This window comes from Lampetra planeri, chromosome 3, assembly GCF_965212315.1.
Source record: "Lampetra planeri chromosome 3, kcLamPlan1.2.h2, whole genome shotgun sequence".
Taxonomy (NCBI): Eukaryota; Metazoa; Chordata; class Hyperoartia; order Petromyzontiformes; family Petromyzontidae; genus Lampetra; species Lampetra planeri.
In genome coordinates this window covers 26,007,454-26,032,320 of record NC_136109.1, presented here as the reverse complement: position 1 = coordinate 26,032,320, position 24,867 = coordinate 26,007,454, and the positions used below count along the sequence as shown (strand labels likewise).

The window sequence follows — 24,867 nt, the reverse complement described above, 5'->3', positions numbered from 1 at the left end:
TGTATGTTTGGAGTTTGCGTGTCTCTCTCTCCCTCCCCGCGGTCGCGTGGATTTTTTTTCCCGGTCCTCTCAGTTATCCCCTCCATATTTAGAAACATGTGTTTTGAGTATTTGGCTGCTATAAATTTCCACGTCATGCTCAACTTTGGTGAGCTATCATTTGTGGCCAGGTCGTTTCTGAAAAATAGCTATTTCATTCAGTGGGCCTTACCTGGTAAAATAAAAAATAGTTTAGTTTAAGTGAGAGGTCATCATCATTATTGTCATCTTCACCCATTTTCAATCCACTGCTGGACAATGGCAGAGCCAGGATTTTCAGGTAGAGGGGGCAACCACTCCAGCAATGAAAAATGATAGAGGAGTTGTTAGTAAGTAAGGACTTGTCCCTTGCTTTTTATTCGATGCGTGTGCGGCGATGGCACAGCCATCGACCGAGGGTCGAAATTGAACCGTGTGTGTGATCGGCATTGCGCTCGCTTAAGGATGCCTTCAGGGAAGTCGTGTACTGTATATGTAGCAGAGGTGTGGACTCGAGTCATGTGACTTGGACTCGAGTCAGACTCGAGTCATGAATTTGATGACTTGCGACTCGACTTGGACTTGCATAACAATGACTTTGTCCCACCTATGAGATGTGGACTCGAGTCATGTGACTTGGACTCGAGTCAGACTCGAGTCATGAATTTGATGACTTGCGACTCGACTTGGACTTGCATAACAATGACTTTGTCCCACCTCTGATATGTAGTGGGTTCCAGGAGACTTGAGACGTACATCTGCAGAACAAGAAGAACCAGTGGCATCTACACCTACAGAACATGAATAACCAGTGGCATCTACATCTGCAGAACATGAATAACCAGTGGCATCTACACCTACAGAACATGAATAACCAGTGGCATCTACATCTCAGAATGTGAATAACCAGTGGCATCTACATCTGCAGAACATGAATAACCAGTGGCATCTACATCTCAGAATGTGAATAACCAGTGGCATCTACATCTCAGAACGTGAATAACCAGTGGCATCTACATCTGCAGAACGTGAATAACCAATGGCATCTACATCTACAGGAGATTATACAACTTTTAAAGCCATTCCCCGTGTTTAGTGTACATGCCGTACAACACGTTTGGGATCGACGTACGGACAAACCTCTGGAACCTAACTCATTCGTAAGTAGAGGAGTCCCTGTAGTCTTGAGACTCAGTGAAGCTTCTCTGGGTAAATAAAACGACATTAGAATGTTTGGGAATGTAAATGATTTATTCTGCACGCGGGATGAAACCTGAAGAAAATAAACCACAAATATCATGGGTGGAAAAAACCCGATTTTTCCAGCGACAGGCATCGTTTTTTTTTTTTGAAACAATTAAACCGGATTTCTCCCAATCTCAGATGATCGGGTTTGATATAAAAAGACAATTAAACCCGATTGTAAAAAAACCCGACTGTGCCACCCTTGACAAATGTGCGGTTATTACGCGCAAATAATTACCCACCTTTAAGCCAACAAAACCCACTTGCTGTGCGGCCTTCTCGATGCCCAGACAGGGGGACGTGTCGCACGCACGTGTGATTTCTGCAGAACTCTTCATGTGCAATTAAAGCACACTCATGCACAACCGACCGGTGGTAGTCGACTGACGAGCTGGGAGGAACCTACCCTGTGGGCTTTGTCGCGGTGAAACACAAAAAAACAGCCAGCGGTCCGTGTGGCGTCCTCCGAATCAACGGTCAGCACGTTCGGCTACGTACGGTGCGAAAGAAGTTCAACATACATCCACTCAACTTTTGAGTGTATGTGGTCACACGCACTTACGTTTGCGGTGTCTTTTGTTTCGACTCTCGTGTTTTGATGTCCCTGTTCGACTGAAGCATCGCGCATACTTGCACTTGAAACTTTTTTTCCTGGCGTCTCCTGCTCTCGTCGTTGCTCTGTTTTTGGTTTCGATTCGCGTTGTGTTTAGTTCACGACCGTTAAATACCTCGTTTGCTCACTGTGCAATGTCCCTCCGGGGGGGACCCTGCTGTGACTCGTTCTCTGCAATGTCGACACTTTTTGTCTTTTGTTTTTTGATGTGCTCAGGAACCACGGATCTCCCGTGTAAACTAGCCGGGCAGCTGGCTAAACGGGATCATCCGTGATTTTAAGCTTTCGTGACTGCAGGAATCCATACTCTTTGGTTCTTTCGGTGAAGTCACGTAGGTAGAAAAAGAAAATATAAAATAATATATCACGACGTTTCGATCGCAACACAAGCGGTCGTCCTCAGGCGGAAAAAATAATCCAGTGGAACTGCTGAACCAGCGAGAGAGCTGTTACAGCAAGAGGTCATATATGTGGCGATGGGCAACACTAAACTCAAATATTTGAATACAGTATACATATTATTACTATGAGACATCTCCTTTACCAGTGGCAAAGATATAGTAACAGGTTTTTACCCTTTCAACTGGTACAAAAAACTGACACCTTTTATACAAGGCATCATGTTTGCAATAACCACAACACAAGCAGTCAAAATGCAAACAAAAAGAAACAACTCTGATAATGGTAATGATATGCACTGTCCTTGAAGTTGATTGGTCCACACCCGAGACAGCTTTTCTTAGAGCCTAGTCTCCATTGGTGTTGGACCAGATGACGCCAAAATGCGTACAACTCAAAAACAGTGCACTATCAGAGTATTGGAGACTAGGCTCTAAGAAAAGCTGTCTCGGGTGTGGACCAATCAACTTCAAGGACAGTGCATATCATTATCATTATCAGAGTTGTTTCTTTTTGTTTGCATTTTGACTGCTTGTCTTGTGGTTATTGCAAACATGATGCCTTGTATAAAGGTGTCAGTTTTTTGTACCAGTTGAAAGGGTAAAACCCTATTACTACAGTATACATATTATTATATTAATGATAATATTTCATTCGGGAGGGCCCCATGTGCTTCTCATTATCAACATACGAGACAGTTTCCTAATCCGACGAGGGAGACAGTGCCATGTCCAATCCTGTCTACAGCCATGAGCCAGTTAGTGGTCGAAATTCCACATTCCTAAATTCTGGACGAGCATCCAAAACGATGGCCAATGTTGACATCACGCATACAATGTGGCAACTCTACGCCAACAACTGCCTCGTAATGAAAATATATCACGGTGTCAGTATTATGGGGGGGGGGGGGGGGGGGGTCGTCACCGCTGTAGGTTTACGGATTACGGGTTTAATTCCACGTCAGTGGGGGTGAAGGTGAGTCGAGTGGCGGAGGGCGGTAGAATTGGAGGGGGCGTTAGTGATGATCATCTCTCTCCTTTGCTCAAAATAGGAGCAAGGACACGCCATCGACCGGATTAAACTCTGTAATCTGGGGTTAAAGACGCGCATCTGCCCTGCACTGGCACCACGGGGATGGCCCCTTGCTCTTGACCTCATTTAGATGTTGAGTGGCGATAGAGGGGAGTAAGATTTACAATATCATCATCCGAGCAGGCCGGGCCACTGAGTGTAAAACTTAAACTAAACTTTGTATTTTACCAGGTGAGGCCCACTGAGCTTAATACGTCTCTTTCGGAAGCGACCTGGTTATCGCAAATGATTGCTCAACGAAGTGGCTCATCATGTGGGAATTCATAGCATATTCTTGGGTCTTTCGGTAAAGTCACGTTGATAGGTTCAAAGAAAACAAAAGTAACAAACTACGACGTTTCGATCACAACACAAGCAATCGTCATCAAGCGATCTAAACGTCGTAGTTTTTGTTATTTTCTTTGAACCTATCTACGTGACTTTACCGAAAGACCCAATAATGTGAATTCCTGCAGTCACGATAGCTTTAAGTCAAGATTTAAATGTATAGCAGTAGCCAAATATTCTAAACGTGCGCGTTTTCTAAATGTGGAGGGAAAAACCGGAGGACCCGGAGACACGCAAACTCCAAATATATAGCGGCAGGCGTCAGGGTCGGAATCGAACCCACGACCTCCTGCATACCAGGCGAGGTAGTTAACATTTCCTAGCCACCGTGATGATGATGATGAGAGAGAGAGACGCAAACTCCAAATATACAGCAGCAGGCGTCAGGGTCGGGATCGAACCCACGACCTCCTGCATACCAGGCGAGGTAGTTAACATCTCCTAGCCACCGTGATGATGATGAGAGAGAGACGCAAACTCCAAATATACAGCAGCAGGCGTCAGGGTCGGGATCGAACCCACGATCTCCTGCATACCAGGCGAGGTAGTTAACATCTCCTAGCCACCGTGATGATGATGAGAGACGCAAACTCCAAATATACAGCAGCAGGCGTCAGGGTCGGGATCGAACCCACGATCTCCTGCATACCAGGCGAGGTAGTTAACATCTCCTAGCCACCGTGATGATGATGAGAGAGAGACGCAAACTCCAAATATACAGCAGCAGGCGTCAGGGTCTGGATCGAACCCACGACCTCCTGCATACCAGACGAGGTAGTTAACATCTCCTAGCCACAGTGATGATGGCGAGAGAGACACGCAAACTCCAAATATACAGCAGGCGTCAGGGTCGGGATCGAACCCACGACCTCCTGCATACCAGGCGAGGTAGTTAACATCTAGCCACCGTGATGATGATGAGAGAGAGAGACGCAAACTCCAAATATACAGCAGCAGGCGTCAGGGTCGGGATCGAACCCACGACCTCCTGCATACCACGCGAGGTAGTTAACATCTCCTAGCCACCGTGATGATGATGAGAGAGAGACGCAAACTCCAAATATACAGCAGCAGGCGTCAGGGTCGGGATCGAACCCACGACCAGGCGAGGTAGTTAAGAGCCCGTTGCCAATCCGCTGCTGGACGGAGATCTCTGCAAACGAATGTCATTCCGAGGAGGTTGTTTGGTTGTACTTCACCACACTGGTCAGTGTGGCCTGGTGAAGGGCGGGGGGCGACCAGAACCACTTTGGCAACACGAGGCACTGACATCAGCTAGCCGTGGCCGGGACTTGAACTCATGTTGGTGGGTTCATTATAGCGCAGTGTACCAATCGCCGTGGCATCGCCGCCACCCCGTTGCAGAAATAGTGCGGAGCATTCCTTCCAGTGGTGTCTTTTAAACAAAACACCGCACCTTAATCCGGACGGACAGGTTTTATAATACACGCCCTGCGTTGTGCTGAACCGTAGTGGTAATCACAACATTGAACAAAAACCTGTTTGTATGTATGGGGCCGTCCATAAATGACGTCACGCACCTAGATAAATATAAGCAACACGTTCTAATTAAATAGACTTTTTAATAAATGTTTCTCCTACAACATCAGAGTGCAGCGCCACATTAAATACTCACTACAATAACAATAGTTTAAAGCGAGTTGAAGCATGTTTTTTTTTGGGGGGGGGGCGGTAGAACTTTGTGACGTCATATTTGAGGGGGGGGTCTGACTTTTTGTGACGCCGTGTAGCGAGGGGTGGATCAACAATCGTCCAAAATCGCGTGACGTCATTAATGGACGGCCCCTATGTATGTTGAACTACTTGAGCAGCGTGCGAAGCCACACGTGCTAATGGGAGTTGGAGCGATGATTGCCTTGTTTCGCCGTCAAGTTTTCAGTGTGGAGGTAATCAACACCGTGGAAATCCTGAGTTCAAATCTGGGGTTCAGGCGTCTGTCATTGTGAAGCTGGGCTCTCATGTAGAGTGTGAATTGATGATCTCATCCCCGTCACTAATGACTACACGCACGCACGCATCATTAACGGGTGAAAAAAAAACCGATGACGATAACTTTGGTTATGCACTCAATTTGGCAACATGAGAGACCGTAAAATACTGTCTGGGTCTGTCAGACTACGGGCATCGTTGCTGCTGGGAAAGTGCTGGCCCCTGGTGTAAGTAAGGCGTCACCCGAAGTCGTTTCAGTGGTTCTGCGCAATCTCTTTGCAAGGACCGTTCTATACTAGGATGCCCATAGTACCATTGAGTTCACATCGGGGGAAAGATAAAACATAGATATGATGTATTTGTAAAACGACTGATTGCTCAGAACCATGAGTGGGCTCGGACAAGACGCATCTCGCTCGAAGGGATGACCGGGAGTGGAGACTAGCGGCGGAATCGCAGCCAACGTAGAGAACACGCCCCAGATTGCCACATCCACCGTGCAGATGGAGTGATGCGGATCAGCCCGCGCTGAGACGGATCATTGCCTCGCGAGACTGTGAGAGATGGCGGTGGCTCGGGGAAAACCTTCATCCAGAAGTGGATCGATCACGGCTGATGATTAATGCCAGAAACCGTTTTTCTGCCACCTCCAAAGACAAAGATCCCCCTTATAGCCTTAACACACTGTTGGGGCTAGTACTGTTAGCAAGCACAAATATACACACACACACAGACATAACATTTTTGAAAAGGGCCACTACGATGGCAAGATGTTAACTACCTCGCCTGGTATGCAGGAGGTCGTGGGTTCGATCTGAAAAAGAGCTATACAGCTCAGTGGGCTTTATCTGTTAATTTTTTTTTATTTTAAAGAGTTCAATAATACATAGAGAAAGAGTCCAGTCGCGTCCTTCAGGAATATCGGCACCACTGCCGCCACCGCGTGTTCCGCCCGAGGTGTTGAATCCAAGCGCTCGCTGTGCTACGGAATGCGTGTCGCGAGCGCAGGAATGGGATTGGTGCTGCTGCGGCGCTGGATGTCCGGCGGCGTTTGCCGCAGCCTCGCCCGCATGGACGGCAAGACGGTGGTGATCACGGGCGCCAACACCGGCATCGGCAAGGAGACCGCTGTGGACCTCGCGCGCCGAGGTAGCGGCAGAACAAGCGAAACACAAACACGCAAAATTTGAAATATTCATGACGTGAAGAAACGATTATAGAATTAAATCGTGGACCCCGCCCCCCCCCCCCCCCGCATAGAGGCAATGGGTTGAATCGCTCGAGGGATCGGTCGTTAAGCGTCAATTGGTCACCTAAGCACGTTACACCCTAGAGTGTCGATTTGGGAAGCGTCTAAATCATCACGGCACCTTGAGACATGGTACACAGTGGGGTCGGGGGAGGGGCATGCAATGGGCCGGGGTCACGACCGCTGGGGGGAGTAGGAAGCAGAGGGGACACCAGTCAAAGGCAGCGGACAGAAGAGGCCATCAGCCTGGACTTAAAGCGTGGTTGCGGGGGGAGGGGGATCAGCAGTGGCGATGTGCGGGGGGGGAGGGGGGGAGGGGGGGGGAGGGGGGGGGACCCCAGTCCAGTAACGGCAGCAGAACAGGACCCCCTCCAGCGGGGATCGCCCTTCAAAAAGAGCTTGCGAGCTCAACGAGCCTCCCGCCGGACACACTAAAAAATAAACCGTTCGAATTTGAGTGAACAACTGTAGAGGTGTTTCGTACTAAACGATATTAACGACGATAAAATATCGCTCGAGTGAATTCCCGAACAAAGCCGCGCGTGCCGGCCAGGTGCGCGCGTGGTGCTGGCGTGCAGGGACGAGGGCAAGGCGCAGGCGGCTGCCGACGAGGTGCGCCGGCGGAGCGGCAACTCCGACGTCGTCGTCGAGCGCCTGGACCTGGCCTCGCTGGTGTCCGTGCGCGAGTTCTCGCGGCGCCTGCACGACACCGAGAAGCGGCTCGACGTCCTCGTGAACAACGCCGGTGCGCTGGCGGTGTTCCCCCGCTGCTCCCACCGCCGACCCCACTTGCCACCGCCCCCTCTCCGCCACTGCGACGAACGAATTCCGACTAATTCTAGATTTGAAGCTTTCGTGACTGCAGGGATTCATATTCTTGGGTATTTTCGGTAAAGTCACGTAGGTAAAAAAAAATTAATAAAAGTAAAATAAAAATTTAATAAAAATCACGACGTTTCGGAGGCAACACAAGCTTCCGTCTTCAGGTGGAACCGTCACAGCACGCTTGCTGTATCAAGTAAATTAGAAATTCCAAGAGATCCGACCCCGTATATATACTGGTTGAGGGGGCAAGAGCCAGGACAGGCCCCCTTTTTATTATTATGATAAGGTTGGTGCGGCTGAAACTACGGCTAGTCTACATAACAAAGGACTGAGCCTTTGTTTTGTAGACTGGCTGAGAGGGGGGGGTGCCAGAGTTGTTGAAGTGCAACTGCTGCTAATGGGACCGTGCCCCTGCCATGTAGATGGTATGTTGCTTGGTGGGTAAAACTTAAAAGCGGGAAACCAGCGTGTGAAAAAAGAAGCTAAACATGAATTCCGACTGCGGCGCAGAACGATGATGCGCGGCATTTTTCGCGAACACAAAAGACCGCGACCCGAGCTCGGTGTCGCTCGAAAGCCAGGCCTAAAAGAGGCGGTGGGGCCTTTGAGAGGTCTGGGGCCTTTAATGCTGCTGTGAATGTGCAGTGAGTGGGATGGCGATGGTGGTCGCGTTCTCAACGACCGGGGGCTGCCATGGAGAGACGACGCCTCACAGGACCAGTCCTGGTCGTCGGTGTAGAGAGGAGGAGGAGGACGTTGTGAGTTACACTGTACCTGGTAGCGGCATGTAAACATCAGCAGTGGGGAGACAAAGGCAGCCAGGCGCGGTCCGAGATACACCCAGAGCCGTCCAAAGGAGGGGTGCATAGCCCGGGACAAATCACGCAGTGGGGCCCCCCCAATGCCTTCCAACTAAACCGGAAAGCGCAGACCCCAGGGTGGTCGCCCAGATTCGTCGTACCCTCGGGAAATGACTCTGGCCACACACCACACTCTTATGTTCCGGGAGGTTAAAAAACGCTCGCTAACAGCACTTGCCCAAAACGATGGATGGGACTACCGGGGAGGGAACCTTTGGCAATCACCTTTGCGTGTGCATTTGGCAGGGTTGATGCGGTGCCCCAAGTGGAAGACCGAGGATGGCTTCGAGATGCAGTTTGGCGTCAACCACCTGGGCCACTTCCTGCTCACCAACCTGGTGCTCGACATGCTCCAGAAGTCCGCCCCGAGCCGCGTCATCAACGTCTCGAGCCTCGCCCACACGCGTGGTGGGCGGCATTGCACACACCCAGCCTCAACGCACAACCGCTTCCAGAATTACAATCTTCAAAACAACATTTTTTTCGTCTTCTTTCCCAACTCGGCCGCCCCCCCACCGCTTTGTTACGACTGCCTGACCGGCGTCGTGTGACGAAGTGAAGAATCCATGAGGAGGTTTTTTTTGGGGGGATTAGATCGCGTAAGTATATGAATGTGTCGTTAAAACCCGCTACCACCCGACACAGCCAACTAGTAAGGGTTCTAGATTTGAAGCTTTCGTGACTGCAAGGATTCATATTCTTAGGTTTTTTTCGGTAAAGTCACGTAGGTAAAAAATTTAAATTAATATCAGTAAATAAAAATAAAATAAAAAATCACGACGTTTCGGAGGCAACACAAGCCTCCATCTTCAGGTGGAACCGTCACAGCACGATAGCTGTATTTACTTTTATAAATTTTAATTTTTTACCTACGTGACTTTACCGAAAAAACCTAGTAAGGGTTGTCACGTAAGCAGAACGTGGCCAATTCGTCACTAGTACAGCACACCGGTTGTGTTTGGAGAGCCAAGCCACAACATTTGTTTACGTGACAACCCTTACCAGTTGGCTGTGTTGGGTGGTGGCGGGTTTTAACGACACAATTATATATTTACGCAATCTAACCCAAAAAAAAACCTCTTATGGACGATATCGGTCGCGAAAGCCTACGTGTTAAACTGAATCCATGAGGAAATCTCCCAGAGTCGTGCATCCTGTGTGTCAGAGGTCAGCCGCAGTCGAGGGTTTTTCTGACCGTTACTTTACCCACCAAAAGATTCCTCCGTCGTGACTTAAAATGTTCGATTTATTTCAAAAAAATTCCAGAATAAGAGTTGCACTTTTCCCAATGAACACTCTTCTAGGAGGATATTTCCCCCATTCTTATACGTTCATGTGTCCATTTCTGGTGGGCCATGCAATTGGATTGAGTCCACTAAAATCACTGTTATATATATATCAAGAAATTTCAAAATCATAAAGTCGCAACAATTCCTAAATAATCGCAGTGGGGCTGAATTGTTAGGCCCCTAATTGTTGCATGAATCTGTATGAATATGAAGGCATGTTATTTTATCTACTGAAAATGTGTCAATAGGAGCTTCAAAGCTCATCGGATTCGTCCAGTCGACGTAAAGATTCCGATTTTATTTACCTGTTTATGTTTTGTTGGTTGACAAAAGGCAAAATCCATTTTGACGACATCAACCTGGACGAGAAGTACAACCCTGGCACGAGCTACAACCAGAGCAAGCTGGCCAACGTGCTGTTCACCAGGGAGCTTGCACGCAGGCTGCAGGGTCTGTATACTAGCCAAGTGCACGCAGCGCCTACCCACACCTTGACTCACACAGACGCACGTGCACACGCACACAACAACAGCAGCCGCCGTTCATCACTAAGTGGCGGTGACGTCACCACAGCGCCTGTGCCAGGCTCGGTGCACTTTGAGGCTGAGGGAACTGTCGAAGGCTCTCTGGCATCATCAGGTCACGGGACATGCCCAGGTGCCATGGATTGACTTAGATGTCTGGCAGAGGCACCAACTGTGCTCCCTACTGTGCCAACTTGATGCGTTTTAACTGCCCTGTGCTCTGCTGGTGTTGGGAAGGCGACTGTCTCCAGCTGCCCAGTAGCTTCCTTCACGAGCCTTCTCCATTGAGGCCGATCTTGACACCGTCTGTGCCAGTCATCGGCACACACACACACACACGCACGTTCCTACACAGGAAGGCAAAACATAACAAGACGTGTTTCTCCTGCTACTCTTTGACAATCTTGGATAACTTGCTTTAGTTTGGCTTTTGGAACCTTCAGTTGTTACATCGAATATAAAGAATCCTAAATGTGGTCTGTCACTTGGAAACCCGCATTTTTTTAATGTAATGTTTGTCAAGGTATTTCTTGTTTTCTTAAAAATAATGCCAATTATGTAATTGTCAGCAGTAGATTTAGACTAATAGTGGACACAACTGTAAGGATGAAACAGAAGGAGAAACAATATTAACGAGACAGCTAAATGAGGCAAAAACATCTGCTTCAATCGTGACAACTCATTGAATCGCTGGTTGGATGAATTATTATTGGATGAATTATTACAAAGCTACCACCCAGCCTTCGTGTGGCCTTCATCCAGCAAGATAGATCATGGCTGACTGATAATGATGGGAATGATGCATAAGATTGGCTTAACCTGGTCTCACTTAAGATTCCTTTGCATGGGGAGGTGCAAGCACCCCCGACAGGAAAACCAGATGATGACAATGATGACGATGATGACCAGGCGGCGATGACGACGACGACGACGACGATGAACGCCGTGCTGCATGCCTGCGTGGTCGTGCTCAGGCACGGGCGTGACGGTGAACTCGCTGCATCCGGGCGTGGTGAAAACCGAGGTGGGGCGCCACGTGTTGGACGGCGTGGCGGCGTGGAAGTGCGCGATGCTGTACCCCCTCGTCCTGCTGCTCTTAAAGACGCCCCCGCAGGGCGCGCAGACCTCCATCTACTGCGCCGTGGCCGAGGAGCTCGAGGACGTCTCTGGCCTCTACTTCAGGTGACGGCACCCACCCCGCGCAGCGCCTCCCTCCCATCCGCTGAACGTGGGCTCTCACCCTACCATTGTCGCTCGAACAGCTGCCCGCTCACCAGCACGTTTGAACGTCACCCACGGGTTTATCTGCCCACCCACCCACTCGCCCGCTCGCTTATTCACCCACTCGCGCAGCTACCTGGCCACCAACTCGCCCGCCCGCTCATATGCGCGTTTAACTATCTTGCTTGTCTGGCCCACTCGCCCGTTCACCCACTCACATGCACAGCTGTTTGCCCACCCACCCATGCATCTGCTCACCTGCACTCACCCACCTGTTCACCCACCCACCCCTCCACCCCCACCGGTCCCACTCACCATGCCTATTTTGGGGTGTGTTTTTTTTTCTTCGTCCTGCCGCCATTATTATTCTTGCAGTGCCATCGAGGTGATGTCACAAGATCATTAAAGAGGCTGCTCCAACGAATGGATGAAAACCGATCCCTAACGCCTCCCATTTCCCCGATGTATTCACGCCGTATGTGGCCAACTGTGCTCATCGGAGGTGCGGGATAAGCACAACAAACTAAACAGAAAAATCGCTTCTAAAGAAATGAGTTTTCAATCTAGTTTCAAAAGTGCATAGCTCTAGTGGCTTTTCTAATATCGGAAGGAAGAGCGTTCCAGACGGCCGTGGAGGCGCATCTGAAAGCGTGTGAGACGCGGTGACCGTCTTTATTTGACAGCTGGCCAAAAACACTTTTTATTTTTTACGCTTGTTTTTTAATTGCTCTTTTTCATAAGCGACCTGGCCACATTTGATAGCTCAACGAAGTGGCTTATCACGTGGAAATGTATAGCAGGCAAATACTCTAAATGCACGTTGATTCTAAATGTGGAAGGAAAAAAACGGAGGACCCGGAGGAAAATTCCATGCGACCACGAGGAGATAACATGCAAACTCCGAATATACATGTGTCAGGGTCAGGATCAGGATCGAACCCACAACCTCCTGCATACCAGATAAGGTAGTTAACATCTCGCCACCGCGGGGCCCTGCTGAGGCTGCTGCCGCCAAGGAGGACGACCGGAGTTCGCGCGACGAACGGTTCACCCTCCTTGATGAGATGGGCGAGTCACCGTGGTTCAGTTTGTGGTGAGCGCTTTTCAATTTCTTCCCCGCAGCGACTGCGCCCCCAAGGACGTGGCACCGCAGGGGAAGGACGACGACGCGGCGCGGCGCCTCTGGGAGCTCAGCGCCCGCATGGTCGGCCTGGAGACTGACGGAAAGTGAGGTTGCCGTGGCGACATCACCACGTGCCGCGCGGCACCGCCCTCGCCGATCAGCAGTGCGCTTGGCAAAAACGACATCGCCGTTGTCGTGTGGCAGCGCACCACTCTTGCCGTGCAGCAGAGCGCTCGCCAGACGGCAGTGTGGTTGCTGCGTACCGTTTCTCACGACGCCACTCTCACCGAATCGATGGATGGGCTGGGTGGGCACTTGCTCGGCAGGGGCGATGCTGTTGTTTGGAAAACACGCCGTCGGTCGGAAAGCGCGGTGACTGCCGGTACCTGCTCCTGGCTGCTTGGCACCCGCACCCCGTGACAGAGCAAATCCTTGAGCCGCAGCAGATGATCCCAGATTATCAATTTAAAGTAAGTTTTACACGCACAATGCAGGTATGGAACTGCCCGTGCAATAATAATAAAAAAAATCCATGCTCTGCAATTAATTGGCATCAAATGCTCAGCCACTAGAGGCGCTAAATTCACCACGATGTACCAGAAATAATAATAAATATCTTCAAACGAATCGTGAACTCAAGTTGCGACGATCGATCGAAACGCAAGAGAAGCGGTCACAAACCCGCAAACAGCGAAGCGCCCATAGGGTCAAACGGCCCTCGTGATCAACACAGCGCGGCTCGACCTTCCAGCAGTGCACGTATACATGCTTTAGAATTCGCAGCATATTTGACATCGGCATTAGGCAGATTTAGAATGCACAGTCACGTGGTCTGCAGTGCAATAAGCCCCCCCCCCCCGTCCGTCCGTTAACCCACGATCTCACGGGGCCACTAGACAACCTCACGTCACGTGCACACTCTGCCACGCGGTGCTTCACTCGCGACCGCACTGAAATCTTCCTCCGTCCGCCACCACTGTATGTGTATAAATCATTTCGCGATGCGGTAGGATTTGCTTGAAAATTAGCATTATAACCAGCATGTCAGAATCGTTATGTTCAGAATCAGAACCTTTATTTATCCTTTGGAGGAATCCGACGAGCTCTGAAGGTATTTTTTTCGACAGATGTCCAGTAGGCGCGGGTCGGCAAGTCGCAACAATGAGCGAGAGGCCGAACCACGAGTCTCAATACCGTCGCTGCTGTTGCCGTGGCGACTGTTGTCGTTGCTACTCTCACACGGCTGGAATCGCGAGGCTTGCAGTTCGCAAATGTTGAAGAAAATGTGTTTTAAGGTCTGTTCGAGATATAAAAAGGGGTTGCTATGGCTAATACTCAGAAGTGCTTCACTAGAGGGTGGAATATGAACCGCTCAGCCCCAGGGGTCGGCAAACCTGTGGCTTCTTCTTGGTTCTTTCGGTAAAGTCACGTAGAATGGAAATAATAAAATAATAAAAATAAAACATAATAAAATCATTCTCACGACGTTTCGGCCACAACGCATGCAGCCGTCCTCAGGTGGAGAGCAGGTCTGTCGAGAAGACAAAGTCTGAATGACACACTCCAGGCTTGGAGCGTCTATTTAAGCTGGGATGGAGGGGGGAAGGGCGCCTTGACAAAAGAATGTGCATATCAAGAGGAATTTAGCATATTTATGGGCTCTTTGAGGGACCGTTGCTTTGTGACGGTCATTCATTAAGGACCACCGCCGTCTCGTGTTCACCGCACAGTGTTGCATTGCGGGCTCTTGAAATATTGAGGGGGGGTTTGTTTTCTTCTTCTTCCACCGAATTCGAAAAAGAATGGCTCTTCCTGTTAATATTGGTTTGCCGACCCGCCTGGTGTCGTGGGCCCGTGGAGTGACGAGCAACGCGCCAGGCCCTGTGAAGAACACGTGCTGCACGAAGCATACAGAACGCTGTTAGCAGCCGCGCAGTTTCAACGATGTCAAGCAAGCAAGCGGTACGCACGTTCAGGTTTATTTCGTCTTCACACCGTTGTTGTGTGGGGAAAAACTCCAATGCAAATGCTTGAACAAGAGCACGTAAACGCAGAACCGCCTGCTCCAGCAATCACGCGTTAACGCTAGGGTGCAGTGTTGGGCCACGAGACGGCTACGCGACTGTTTCTTGTCCATAGACGTGAACAAGACATTGCTTGCACGAGCTCGTACGAGATATTCACAGAGCCGACAACCCATACGGTTTACCCCGTATTCTGAGACAGGGAAATTTCGTTATCAGGCCCATACGGCGTACAGCCGTTTCAATAAAAAAAGCTATGTTTGTCTGTGTTTCTCCCTTGTAATGGGAACTTTGTAGGATGAACGTTGAGATTTATAAGGGCACGGGGTGAGCAATAAGGTCTGAATTGGTCTGTAATAAGGTAGGCCCACTGGTAAGGGGTTGACGGGTATGTAGGCAACATTGCATTGGTTATAACACGAAGCAATCAAACCGGCACTGACTGTGTGTTCATGCACGCGCGCGCGTGTGTATGTGTTAAAGTCAGTGGAGTAGCATGGTTGAAACGGTGTCAAGTACAAATAATGTAAACGGGGTTCCGTATCCAATTCCCCTCGTAGCCTGGTGCCTGGGCCCATCGGGCCTGGTGACCCCTTTTCAGTCGCACACCCGGTAGCTAAAACCACCGTGCTAAAGGCGCACATGATGTGTGCGTTATGATTGTGGGATGGTGTCACTTAGAATCGTGCAAATCGAATTGGCTAAGACGAAAGGAGCGTTACTTGAAATATTGTGTTTTCAGTAATAGTTCTTAGTAATAATAACAATGTTGCAATTTTTATTTGAAGCTTTCGTGACGGCAAGGATCCATACTCTGGTTCTTTCGGTAAAGTCACGTCGGTAGAAAAAAATAATAAAATAAAATAAAATACGACGTTTCGGTCGCAATACAAGCGTCCGACGGACTTTGTTCAATGCAACATTTTGTTTGCGGTAGTTGCTTTGTGCAATAAAATGCATTGTTGAAATGTCTGCTTTGGTCGGCATATATGGACGGTGAAGATGTTGTTGTGAACAATACCACTGATACCACCACACACATCACCATCGCATCCTTCTGCTAGATCGGTGGTTATCAAGCTGGGGTGCGCGCTGCACCCCCTGGGGATGCGAGACGTGGACAGATTTCTTTAGAAGGTAAATCATCGAAAGACAAATTAAGCACGGACACGTGAGTACAACTACTTAGTCTTGATTTGAAGCTTTCGTGACCGCAGGAATCCATACTCTTTGGTTCTTTCGGTAAAGTCACGTGGGTAGAAAATAAAGTAAATCACGACGTTTCGGGTGCAACACAAGCGTCCGTCATCAGGTGGGAAAGCCGAAACGTGATTTATTTTATTTTATACCTACGTGACTTTACCGAAAGAACCAAAGAGTATACAACTACTTAGTTTCATCAAACCCTATGCATTTATTAACACGTTTTTTTTCCTTTACGATTGAGAACCAAAGGGGTGCGAGAGGCTGCAGTAAAGGTTAAGAACCACTGGCTGGATCTTGTCTTAAGTCAACACCAGACCTTCAAGGACTGCTCCACACAGTATCATCTGGATCGAGGTCTTCCCCCTCCGTCATTGATCTCTCCACACCACTCCAATGCGGGTGTCGGTGGCCTGCACGCTCTTTCCATGCATCCATCACAACCTCCTCTTCCCCATGACATCTACGAGGCTTTCTTCTTGAGACCTCAAAGTTGCTTACCCTATCCATCCATTGAAATCATTGCATCCTCTGCACGCGCCCGTAACCAGTAGGCCTGCGTTTCCTACTCGTTCTGTTCCGAGTGTTATACGGCACCTCCGATTAGCACGGTTGGCTACGACCGGTGCAAAAAAATAGGTTAGAGTTACGTGCATAGTGCAACGAGTTTTATTTCGCCAGAGGTTGTGAAGAAACGAGAACGACTGCATTTCTGATTGGAAGACGATTTGAGGAACAACGAAAAACAACGCAACGCACGCAAGTGCACAAAAAAAACACAATCTGTTCAGCGAAAGCACGACCAACATCAGCAATCTCGTAATTTGGAGGTTGGGGTTGGTGGATCGCACAAGGATCGCACACCGTCACCAAACCTGATGGTGTCGGAAGACACGTACGTTGATCTAACAACGCATTCACTTCTTAATCAATTCCTACACTCAATAAAGTCATCGAATTGCCTGTTTTGAGAATCGATTATTTTATCACTTACGCAAATGTGTTCATGTTATATTCATTCTCATGTTCAGATGAGACGGCGGCAAAAATTGGATCAGTCGATTACTGTTGAATCGAGATGCTCCTCTGAATCGTGGCAATTCATCAGAGCGCCGTTGGTGTGGTGGTGTTTTATTCCTAATGGCAACTATAGGTGATCAGTGTATGTGTAATGACTAACTCAGAGACGATAAGACTTGGAGGTACTTTATTAACGAGCACCATCTAAACTTGTTTTGAAGCCTTCGTGACTGTAGGAATAACTCTTTGGTTCCTTCGGTAAAGTCACGTAGAAAGAAAATAAATTAAATAATAGAATACGATGTTTCGATTGCAACACAAGCACTCGTCATCAGGTAGAGCTAAATTTGAGAGAGAAACAAAACACAGACACGGAGACACACAGACAGACACACTCTGCTTGCATCTGTCTGTGTCTCCGTGTCTGTGTTTTGTCTCAAATGTAGTTCTACCTGATGACGACTGCTTGTGTTGCAATCGAAACGTCGTATTATATTATTTAACGTATTTTCTTTCTACGTGACTTCACCGAAAGAACCAGAAGTGAGCACCATCTAACACACTTAATATTGCTGGTAGGAACATCCTGGTTACACCAGCCCACAGGGGATTATTGTGTCCGTCGTGCAGGGAGGGGCTGGGTGGGGAGGGGAGGGTGGGGCTGGGTGGGGAGGGTGGGGAGGGGCTGGGTGGGGAGGGGCTGGGTGGGGGGTGGGAGGGGTGGGGCTGAGTGGGGGGTGGGAGGGGAGGGGCTGGGTGCGGAGGGGCTGGTCACCCCGCGGTGCCCTTATAAAACTCAACGTTTAACCTACTCACGCCGGCTTGTGCCCGCCCTCACAGTCGGGCATATTTGCGGAATACACCACGCCGCCGTTGACCGAGCAACCCAACCCAACGTTCCTACCAGCTCCCTCCGCAGCAGGAATGTGTTTAGTCCGCCTCCTATCGGCTTACGCTACTCAGCCAGGACAGTTGGTAGGCTGCCTGACGAGCGGCGCCCCGAGATGGTGAAGACGGAGACGACGACAAGAAGAAGAATGGTGAAGACGACGAGAAGAACGGTGCCGATGACCTTCAGCAGCACGACGGGGGTCCCACTCCAACGACAGCCCGAGTGCCCCCACAGGGCCCCCCTTTATACTCTCAGCACAGCCTCGCTCCGCTCCCGGCCACGCCCTCTTTCTGGAAACTACCAGCGGGTTCCTGGTGGGCCCCTTCAGTGACCTTCCCCCACTAGATCCCCCTCTCGTGTATCGCCTGGCCTGCTGACGTCAGGACCGCCTTACGCCAGCAGATCCCCTATTCTGCCAGCAGCCAGTGCTATGCCACTACATATGTGTCCTATTATGTGTAGGATTTCATCACGCTTCTCTGGTTTATACCTAGACCAGGGGTCGGCAACCAAAATAACAAGAAGAGCCATTTCTTTCCAATTCGGTACAAAATTCAGTATTTCAAGAGCCGCAATGCATCTGAGTACATACTGTACATACGTACATATCGTCAAGAAGCAGCCCGTAAAGAGCCGCATGCGGCTCCGGAGCCGTAGGTTGCCGACCCCTGACCTAGACCTTGATTAGCTGTGGTTGAAGCTTCCGGCTGTTTAATATACCCTCAAAGTTATTTCATTGCCAATGTATCATCGTCATCAGCCATGATCAATTCACTACTGGGCGAAGACCTCTGATGCAACAGTTTATAAAGCAGCCACGTATGGGCAGATGCTATCACTCCCATCTCTGTGGTGGACGCACCCTCGATCATTTTGCATACTTTGGGTGCCACTCGACCACTCGGCATTCTCCCTTGCAGCGACGTCTTCTGCCCAAACCCACCTTTCTTAAGAATCTATTTTGTCCGTCACATGTGTGTTCACTAAAGCAGCGTTTCGCAACCTTCACAGACCCGCTGACTACTGTCAACAACCATCAACACCATGCCGCAATAAAAAATAGTATATACTTAAAACGACTTTGAAAGTGTTGTAAGATGTCAAATGAGAAGCCGCAAATGCAATGAACTTGCATTTTATTGACGAATGAACCAAATGAAGTTATACACTCGGTAGTAATTTGTTACGTTTGTAAAAAAAAAAAATATCCAATCGTGGGAGCTGCAGCAGTCTGCAGACCAATTACCATGGGTTGAGAACCACGGCTCTCGATCACGAATTGTCCTGTCTCTCGGTACGTTCCCAAGCGTGAACCTCTTCACGCTTGGGCACTTTTCAGACTTTGTCAAATTTTCTTTGTGAACAATATCCTTGTTTCTCATCCATTTGTCATAGCATTTTATATGCATGTCTATGGGAACTTTTTTGCGAGCATAAAAATGATGAAAACATCAGAATAGGTGGTTACCCTTTCTGGCAATGAAACATGTGTTAAGGTGTTCAAGCACCAAATAGATACGTTTTGCAAGGGATTAATTCTGCATTAACCACGCGTTCTTGTGGCAAAACATGCAACCATGCCTCGATCATAATTGCATTGTCCTTGAAACTGATTGGCCTACACCAAAGACAGCCTTCTTTATGGGGAGTTAAAGCCGGTGTTAGACTTGAGAACGCCAAAAGGTGAACAGCACAGAAACAATGTAAGTATCAACACACTTACAGCTCGGCTTGAGCAGTTATAGCTATGGGACACTATTTTGACAGCATGAAAATCATGTTCTCACAGGAAATGGATACATTTTCCCATATCTATAAAAGGTCCCAAAGCAAGAGGCTTGGTTATACATTAAGCTAAACTGCACTATGAAAGTACACCATGCACAGTTCACAATATTCATGAGGGTTACAAGCATGAAGGTAAAATAATGACTTAACATAAACAAGCCATATTATGGTCACCTGGATTTAAAAAATTAACCCGTAAAAAAAAGTTTTTCACTATAAATCCTTTATATGCGTGGCATTGGTTTTATTTTATTATTCATTTCTGTTTTTCTTGAGTAAGAGTTTCATTTTTATCACATTGGAATTTTAAATTAAATATGAAAAAAAAAATCATAAAAAGTGGAAAATTAAAAAGTAGCGTAAGCCGATAGTATTGTTTTTTGTTTGCATTTGACTGCAAGTATTGTGGTTAATGTAAGCATGATTCCTTGCAAAAGGTGTCAGTTTTGTTGGCAGAAAAAAGGTGAAAAACCCTATTAGTTCATCACACTCGTCAATCATTGGGGTTGTGGGTTGGTGAAGGTGGGACTCGGGATAGGTGTGTGAACACTCGGTTAGCATCTCGCTATCGCTCAGTCCTGCGATGTACCTAGGACCTGCGTCAGCTGGTTACCCACTCCACCTCCACGGTCGACGGCCTCTAAGGCAGCGGTCCCACAACCTTTTTGGCACCTGGGACCTGTTCCGTGGAAGACAATTTTTTCACGGACCGGGGGGGGGGGTCATCATTGAGTCTTCCCCTCTTTTCAAAGCAGCTCTCCAGCAACGTTTGTTTTTTTTGCTCATGTTGGCTACTAGGGGCTAGAGCTTGTGGGCTCACCAACACCGTGACGGAGACGAGTGCGCAGTGCGGGCAAGAGGCGCGGACGGAAGTGGTCAATAATAAAACAATGGGGGCGGGATCCACGCGCGGACTCAGCGCTCTCACCTCCTGCTGCTGCTGCTGTGCGGCTCGGTTCCGAACAGGTCACGGACCGGTACCGGTCCGCGGCCCGGGGGTTGGGGACCCCTGCTCTAAGGCACGTTCGCTTATTTTGGCCACCACTCGTGACATTAATCTCGTTGGTCTCGACCACCGGCCATCGTCCCCTTATCGTCACAAGCCCACTCCGATGGTAAACGCTTCAAAGCCAAACGATTAATTGACTCTGGTTTGTTGCTGCAGTGACCTATCATAGATGGCCCTTTATATGGCGCACCAGAGGTAAGGTTGTCCGAGAAAAGCACAATTCTGGCCATATAACAATTCGCTCAAGTACATCTATTAAGGGAAATTACTTTGTGGAATTTTAAAGACCTGTAATCCACCACTCCATTCGTTGTGTACATATGGGGGGGGGGGGGGGGGGGGCTTGGTGCCGTCTACTGATAAGGGCTGCTGAATGTAGCGATGAATAAATATTCACAGCTGTCCTATCCCGAAGGCGGGCCAATTAGCAAAGGAGACTGGGGAAAAACATCACGAAAAGCTGTGGAAGGCTGACATCGGAGCTTTCTCTTGGGTAGTCCTGTTTCACCCTCTCACCAGCAAAGACACTCGCTAAAAAGTAGTTTTCCAAATATCTCAATGCAGGACCCCTCAATTTAAAGCAATAGTAATGTAGAGGCCCCTTGCCATTCCACTGCTGGATGACCACCTCTCCACACTGTGTCAATCATCGGAGACTGTATGACCATATTTTAACTGGCTCAGGGGGGTCGTCGACCAAAATAATAAGATAAAGTTTTTTTCGAATTCGGTTTAAAGACGCAATATTTCAAGAGCCGCAACGCATGCGAACACTAGACGGTGGGCCGCGAGCCGCAGATTGCCGACCGCTGAACAAGCTGGTCAGTGCGGGTTTGTAAAAGGGGGTGCCCAGAACCAGTTCGGGTATCATATCCACTGATCACAGTCATGGGCAGACATCAAACTCAGGTGGTTGGATTTTCTAATAACTGCGTCACTGCTCTGCCCCCTGAAAAGTGACGGGGTTTTTTTCCCACCTTCCATTTAAACCCAGAGTGGGAACACTATCCATGTTATCCACAAGAGGTGTTTTGGGTTAAATTACGTAAATGTGTCATTACACCCGCCACCACTTGACACAGCCAATTCGTAAGGCTTGTCACGTAAAAAAAATCATGCCAATTAGTTACTAATTCAGCACACTGGCGGTGTGGTGGAGTACACCCACAATATTCATAATTCGAGTACGACTTTTAGCCAGCACATACAACCAAATCAGACTTCATCAATTCAGCAACTGTAGCCTTCTAGATCAAAGTTTCTCAAAAGCGTGGGTTTAAGCAATGAAAACCATGGGTCGGTTTTGACTTCCCTTGAGCCACATCAGCATTTGTGGGCCATTAAACAAATGCGGCTGGGTGGGCCTAAACATGCTCATGGGTGAAATGAAGAGCGAGTGGAGCCTAAAGTGTGTCTCCATATATCCAGGTGACCGTGGTCTGCAGAGGGATCTGGGACCTACAAGAGAAGACTAATGGGGGAGGCTGATCCTGGACACGCACATTTGAGGAACATGCAGTAACATTTAACCAACTCAGGGTGGATCGAGGTTCATGATTTATTTAGCAATAGAAATCTGCTACCTCAGGAGTTAAAGGCAATTAATATTTTTTATTTTATAATTTAGTTTGTGGGTACATCTCATATTTACGATTTTTCATTCCAGCGATGCACTCACCTCACCTTGAATATTACGTAGCAGAGTTTTCAATGGTCCGCTTGCTCAATGATCCGTCCAGCTGGTCTTTTGGCATATCTTAAATAACTTTTGACCAATATATAATCATGTTTCCATCATGGCATTCACATCCTATGTCCTTGAAATAGCATCAGTGAATGGGATCTCAGACTGTGAATGGCCTTTCCAATATCACATGGAGGCCTCCTCTCTCGAGTCTAGAGTTTGCTATTTTGCGTGGCCTCCATGCATCTTCCTGCACGTGGCTTCTTGGATGAATAGAAACGTGTATGTATGTCGAGATTAATTAGCCAGAAAACAGCTTCAAGTTGAATTTTGATTTAAAGATTTCGTGACTGCAGGGATTCGTATTCTTGGTTCTTTCGGTAAAGTCACGTAGAAGGGAAATAATAAAATAATGAAAATAAAACATAATAAAATAAAATTCTCACGACGTCTTGGCCACAACGCAAGCAGCCGTCCTCAGGTGAAGAAACAGAACTGTCGGAAAGATAGCGTCCTAATAAACACTGCTAAGCTTGGCAGCGTATTTTAAGCTGGGTGGAAGGAGGAGAGCGCCTTGACAAAGGAGTTTACATATCAACAGAGGAATTTTATTATTTCTCTTTTACGTGACTTTACCGATAGCTTCAAGTTGATAAAGTGTGATGATTCAAGGTCGCAATTCAACCCAAGCATCAGTTCTTGTCTCATTTTTGCAAACCTGTTTATATTGTTGCGTGGGTCTTTTTGGTCTCTATAATTGCGTGCACCTTATTGCTCGTCGTTCCCGACTCATCATTATCGAGGACTTGTCACCACGATTTTGAAGCTACGCCAGCCACTCTCTGTGATGTTGGATGTGGCTATAACATTGGTTTAGCATCCTCCAGGTAAACATTGCAACATTCTTAGCACTGTCAGCGACATTGGTTGGGCAGTGGTGCGGTGCACGTCTGTAACCCACAGCACCGTGGAGGTGTGGATTGGTGGATCACACAAATGTTGCAAAACTCTCTTCTCGTGTTGCAGCTGATCATTCCTTTTTTAAATGTACAGCCATTTTGACAATCCACGTTTTTTTACCATGCTTCACCACACTGGTCAGTGTAGGTTTGTAAACGGAACTTAGATAGTACAATGGATTTTGCTGTTTGGCCTCTGATGCCCATCACATCGCCCTGAAGCCTATAACACCTGTTAAGTTTGGTAGTCACCTAACCAAGCACTATCCTCCGGCTCAATACTGCTTAGCTTCTAAGATCTGGCACATGCCAGGTGATTTGGTCATAGGCTTATCCTTCTCATAATCATCATTAGTGTTGCAATTACCTGAAGGCCTTGAACATTCCAAGAGGTTGCGCTTTATGAGGGGTACGGACTTGAGTAGGGTGTGGTGTGAGATAAACGTAATAACAGTACACTCCGTAAATCATCAACGTAGAGTGGCTATTAATCTTACGGTGCCTCGTTGTTGTAAGAGCGTTCAAAATTAGGCAATTGTACAGATAGAACAATGAGTTTGTGTTTCCAAGAACACAATCCTGCCAATTTATTTTTACTCATCGTTTTACCACCTGCGATTATCATGAAATAATCCACAAGATTTTGCCCTTTTCCTGCCGGGACTTGGTTGTGTTTTCTTTAATTTTCTATTTCCCAGGTCTTCTTCGCAAAAGTGACATTTTGTCTCGGTGATCTGTCACCCCCGGAATGTTGATCATTGGCAACAGTGCAGGGATGACTTCATCCAGCAGTGGATTGAAAATGGCTGAAGATGACAATAATGATGATGACCTCTCACTTCAACTAAACTATAAAACTAAACTTTTTATTTTACCCGGTAAGGCCCACTGAGCGATGTAGCCCTTTTTCACATCTGACCTGGCCACAAATGATTGCTCAACGAAGTGGTTTATCACGTGAAAATGTATAGCAGTCAAATACTCAAAACGTACATTCATTCTGAATGTGGAGGGGAAAACCGTGAGGCCCCAGATAATTTTTCACGCAACCACGGGGAGAGAGAGAGACATGCAAACTCCAAACACACAGCAGGCATCAGGCTCGGGATTGAACCCACGACCTCCTGCACACCAGGCGAGGTAGTCAACATCTCGCCACCGCTGGCCAAATTAAAGCGAAATGCACACACACAAAATTGCCAAACAATTCTCCCATGTTTACGTTTCCCTTCGCTGGTGCTGCCTGTTAAGGTCTGGCCTCTTCACGGCGTGATCCTGTAAAGTGCATTTCTTTCTAAATATCTCGTGGATTACTTGAAGTAAATGAAAGAAAATGAAACAAGCGTTTCAATCTCATAATGTTGCGTGAGTGACCTCATAGGAATACTAAAATGCTGAAGAATTAAAAACAAAATTGGAATGACTACTGAAGCAGCTTCACACCTGCCAAGCCATCTGGCCGGTGACCGGTCAGGGCCTGTGTAACATTATCTTTCACACTGAGGAACAGAAGTCCATGACAACTGAATTCGTGTCCTTTTTGTCTAGTTTTA

At 48.0% G+C, this 24,867-nt stretch overlaps 1 protein-coding gene across 2 annotated transcripts in view; it reads left to right on the top strand.

Moving 5' to 3' along the window:
* Positions 1–15,731, top strand: part of LOC144717157 (retinol dehydrogenase 13-like) — a 41,921-nt gene extending 26,190 nt beyond the window's left edge. For both annotated transcript variants that reach the window (XM_078592483.1, XM_078592484.1), the window contains exons 2-7: positions 6,653–6,793; positions 7,447–7,638; positions 8,825–8,986; positions 10,201–10,317; positions 11,366–11,573; positions 12,735–15,731. In XM_078592483.1, coding sequence (XP_078448609.1) covers positions 6,653–6,793; positions 7,447–7,638; positions 8,825–8,986; positions 10,201–10,317; positions 11,366–11,573; positions 12,735–12,843 — 929 coding nt within the window. In that variant the 3' untranslated portion in view covers positions 12,844–15,731. The remainder of the gene's footprint in view (positions 1–6,652; positions 6,794–7,446; positions 7,639–8,824; positions 8,987–10,200; positions 10,318–11,365; positions 11,574–12,734) is intronic.
* The last annotated feature ends 9,136 nt before the right edge of the window (positions 15,732–24,867 follow it).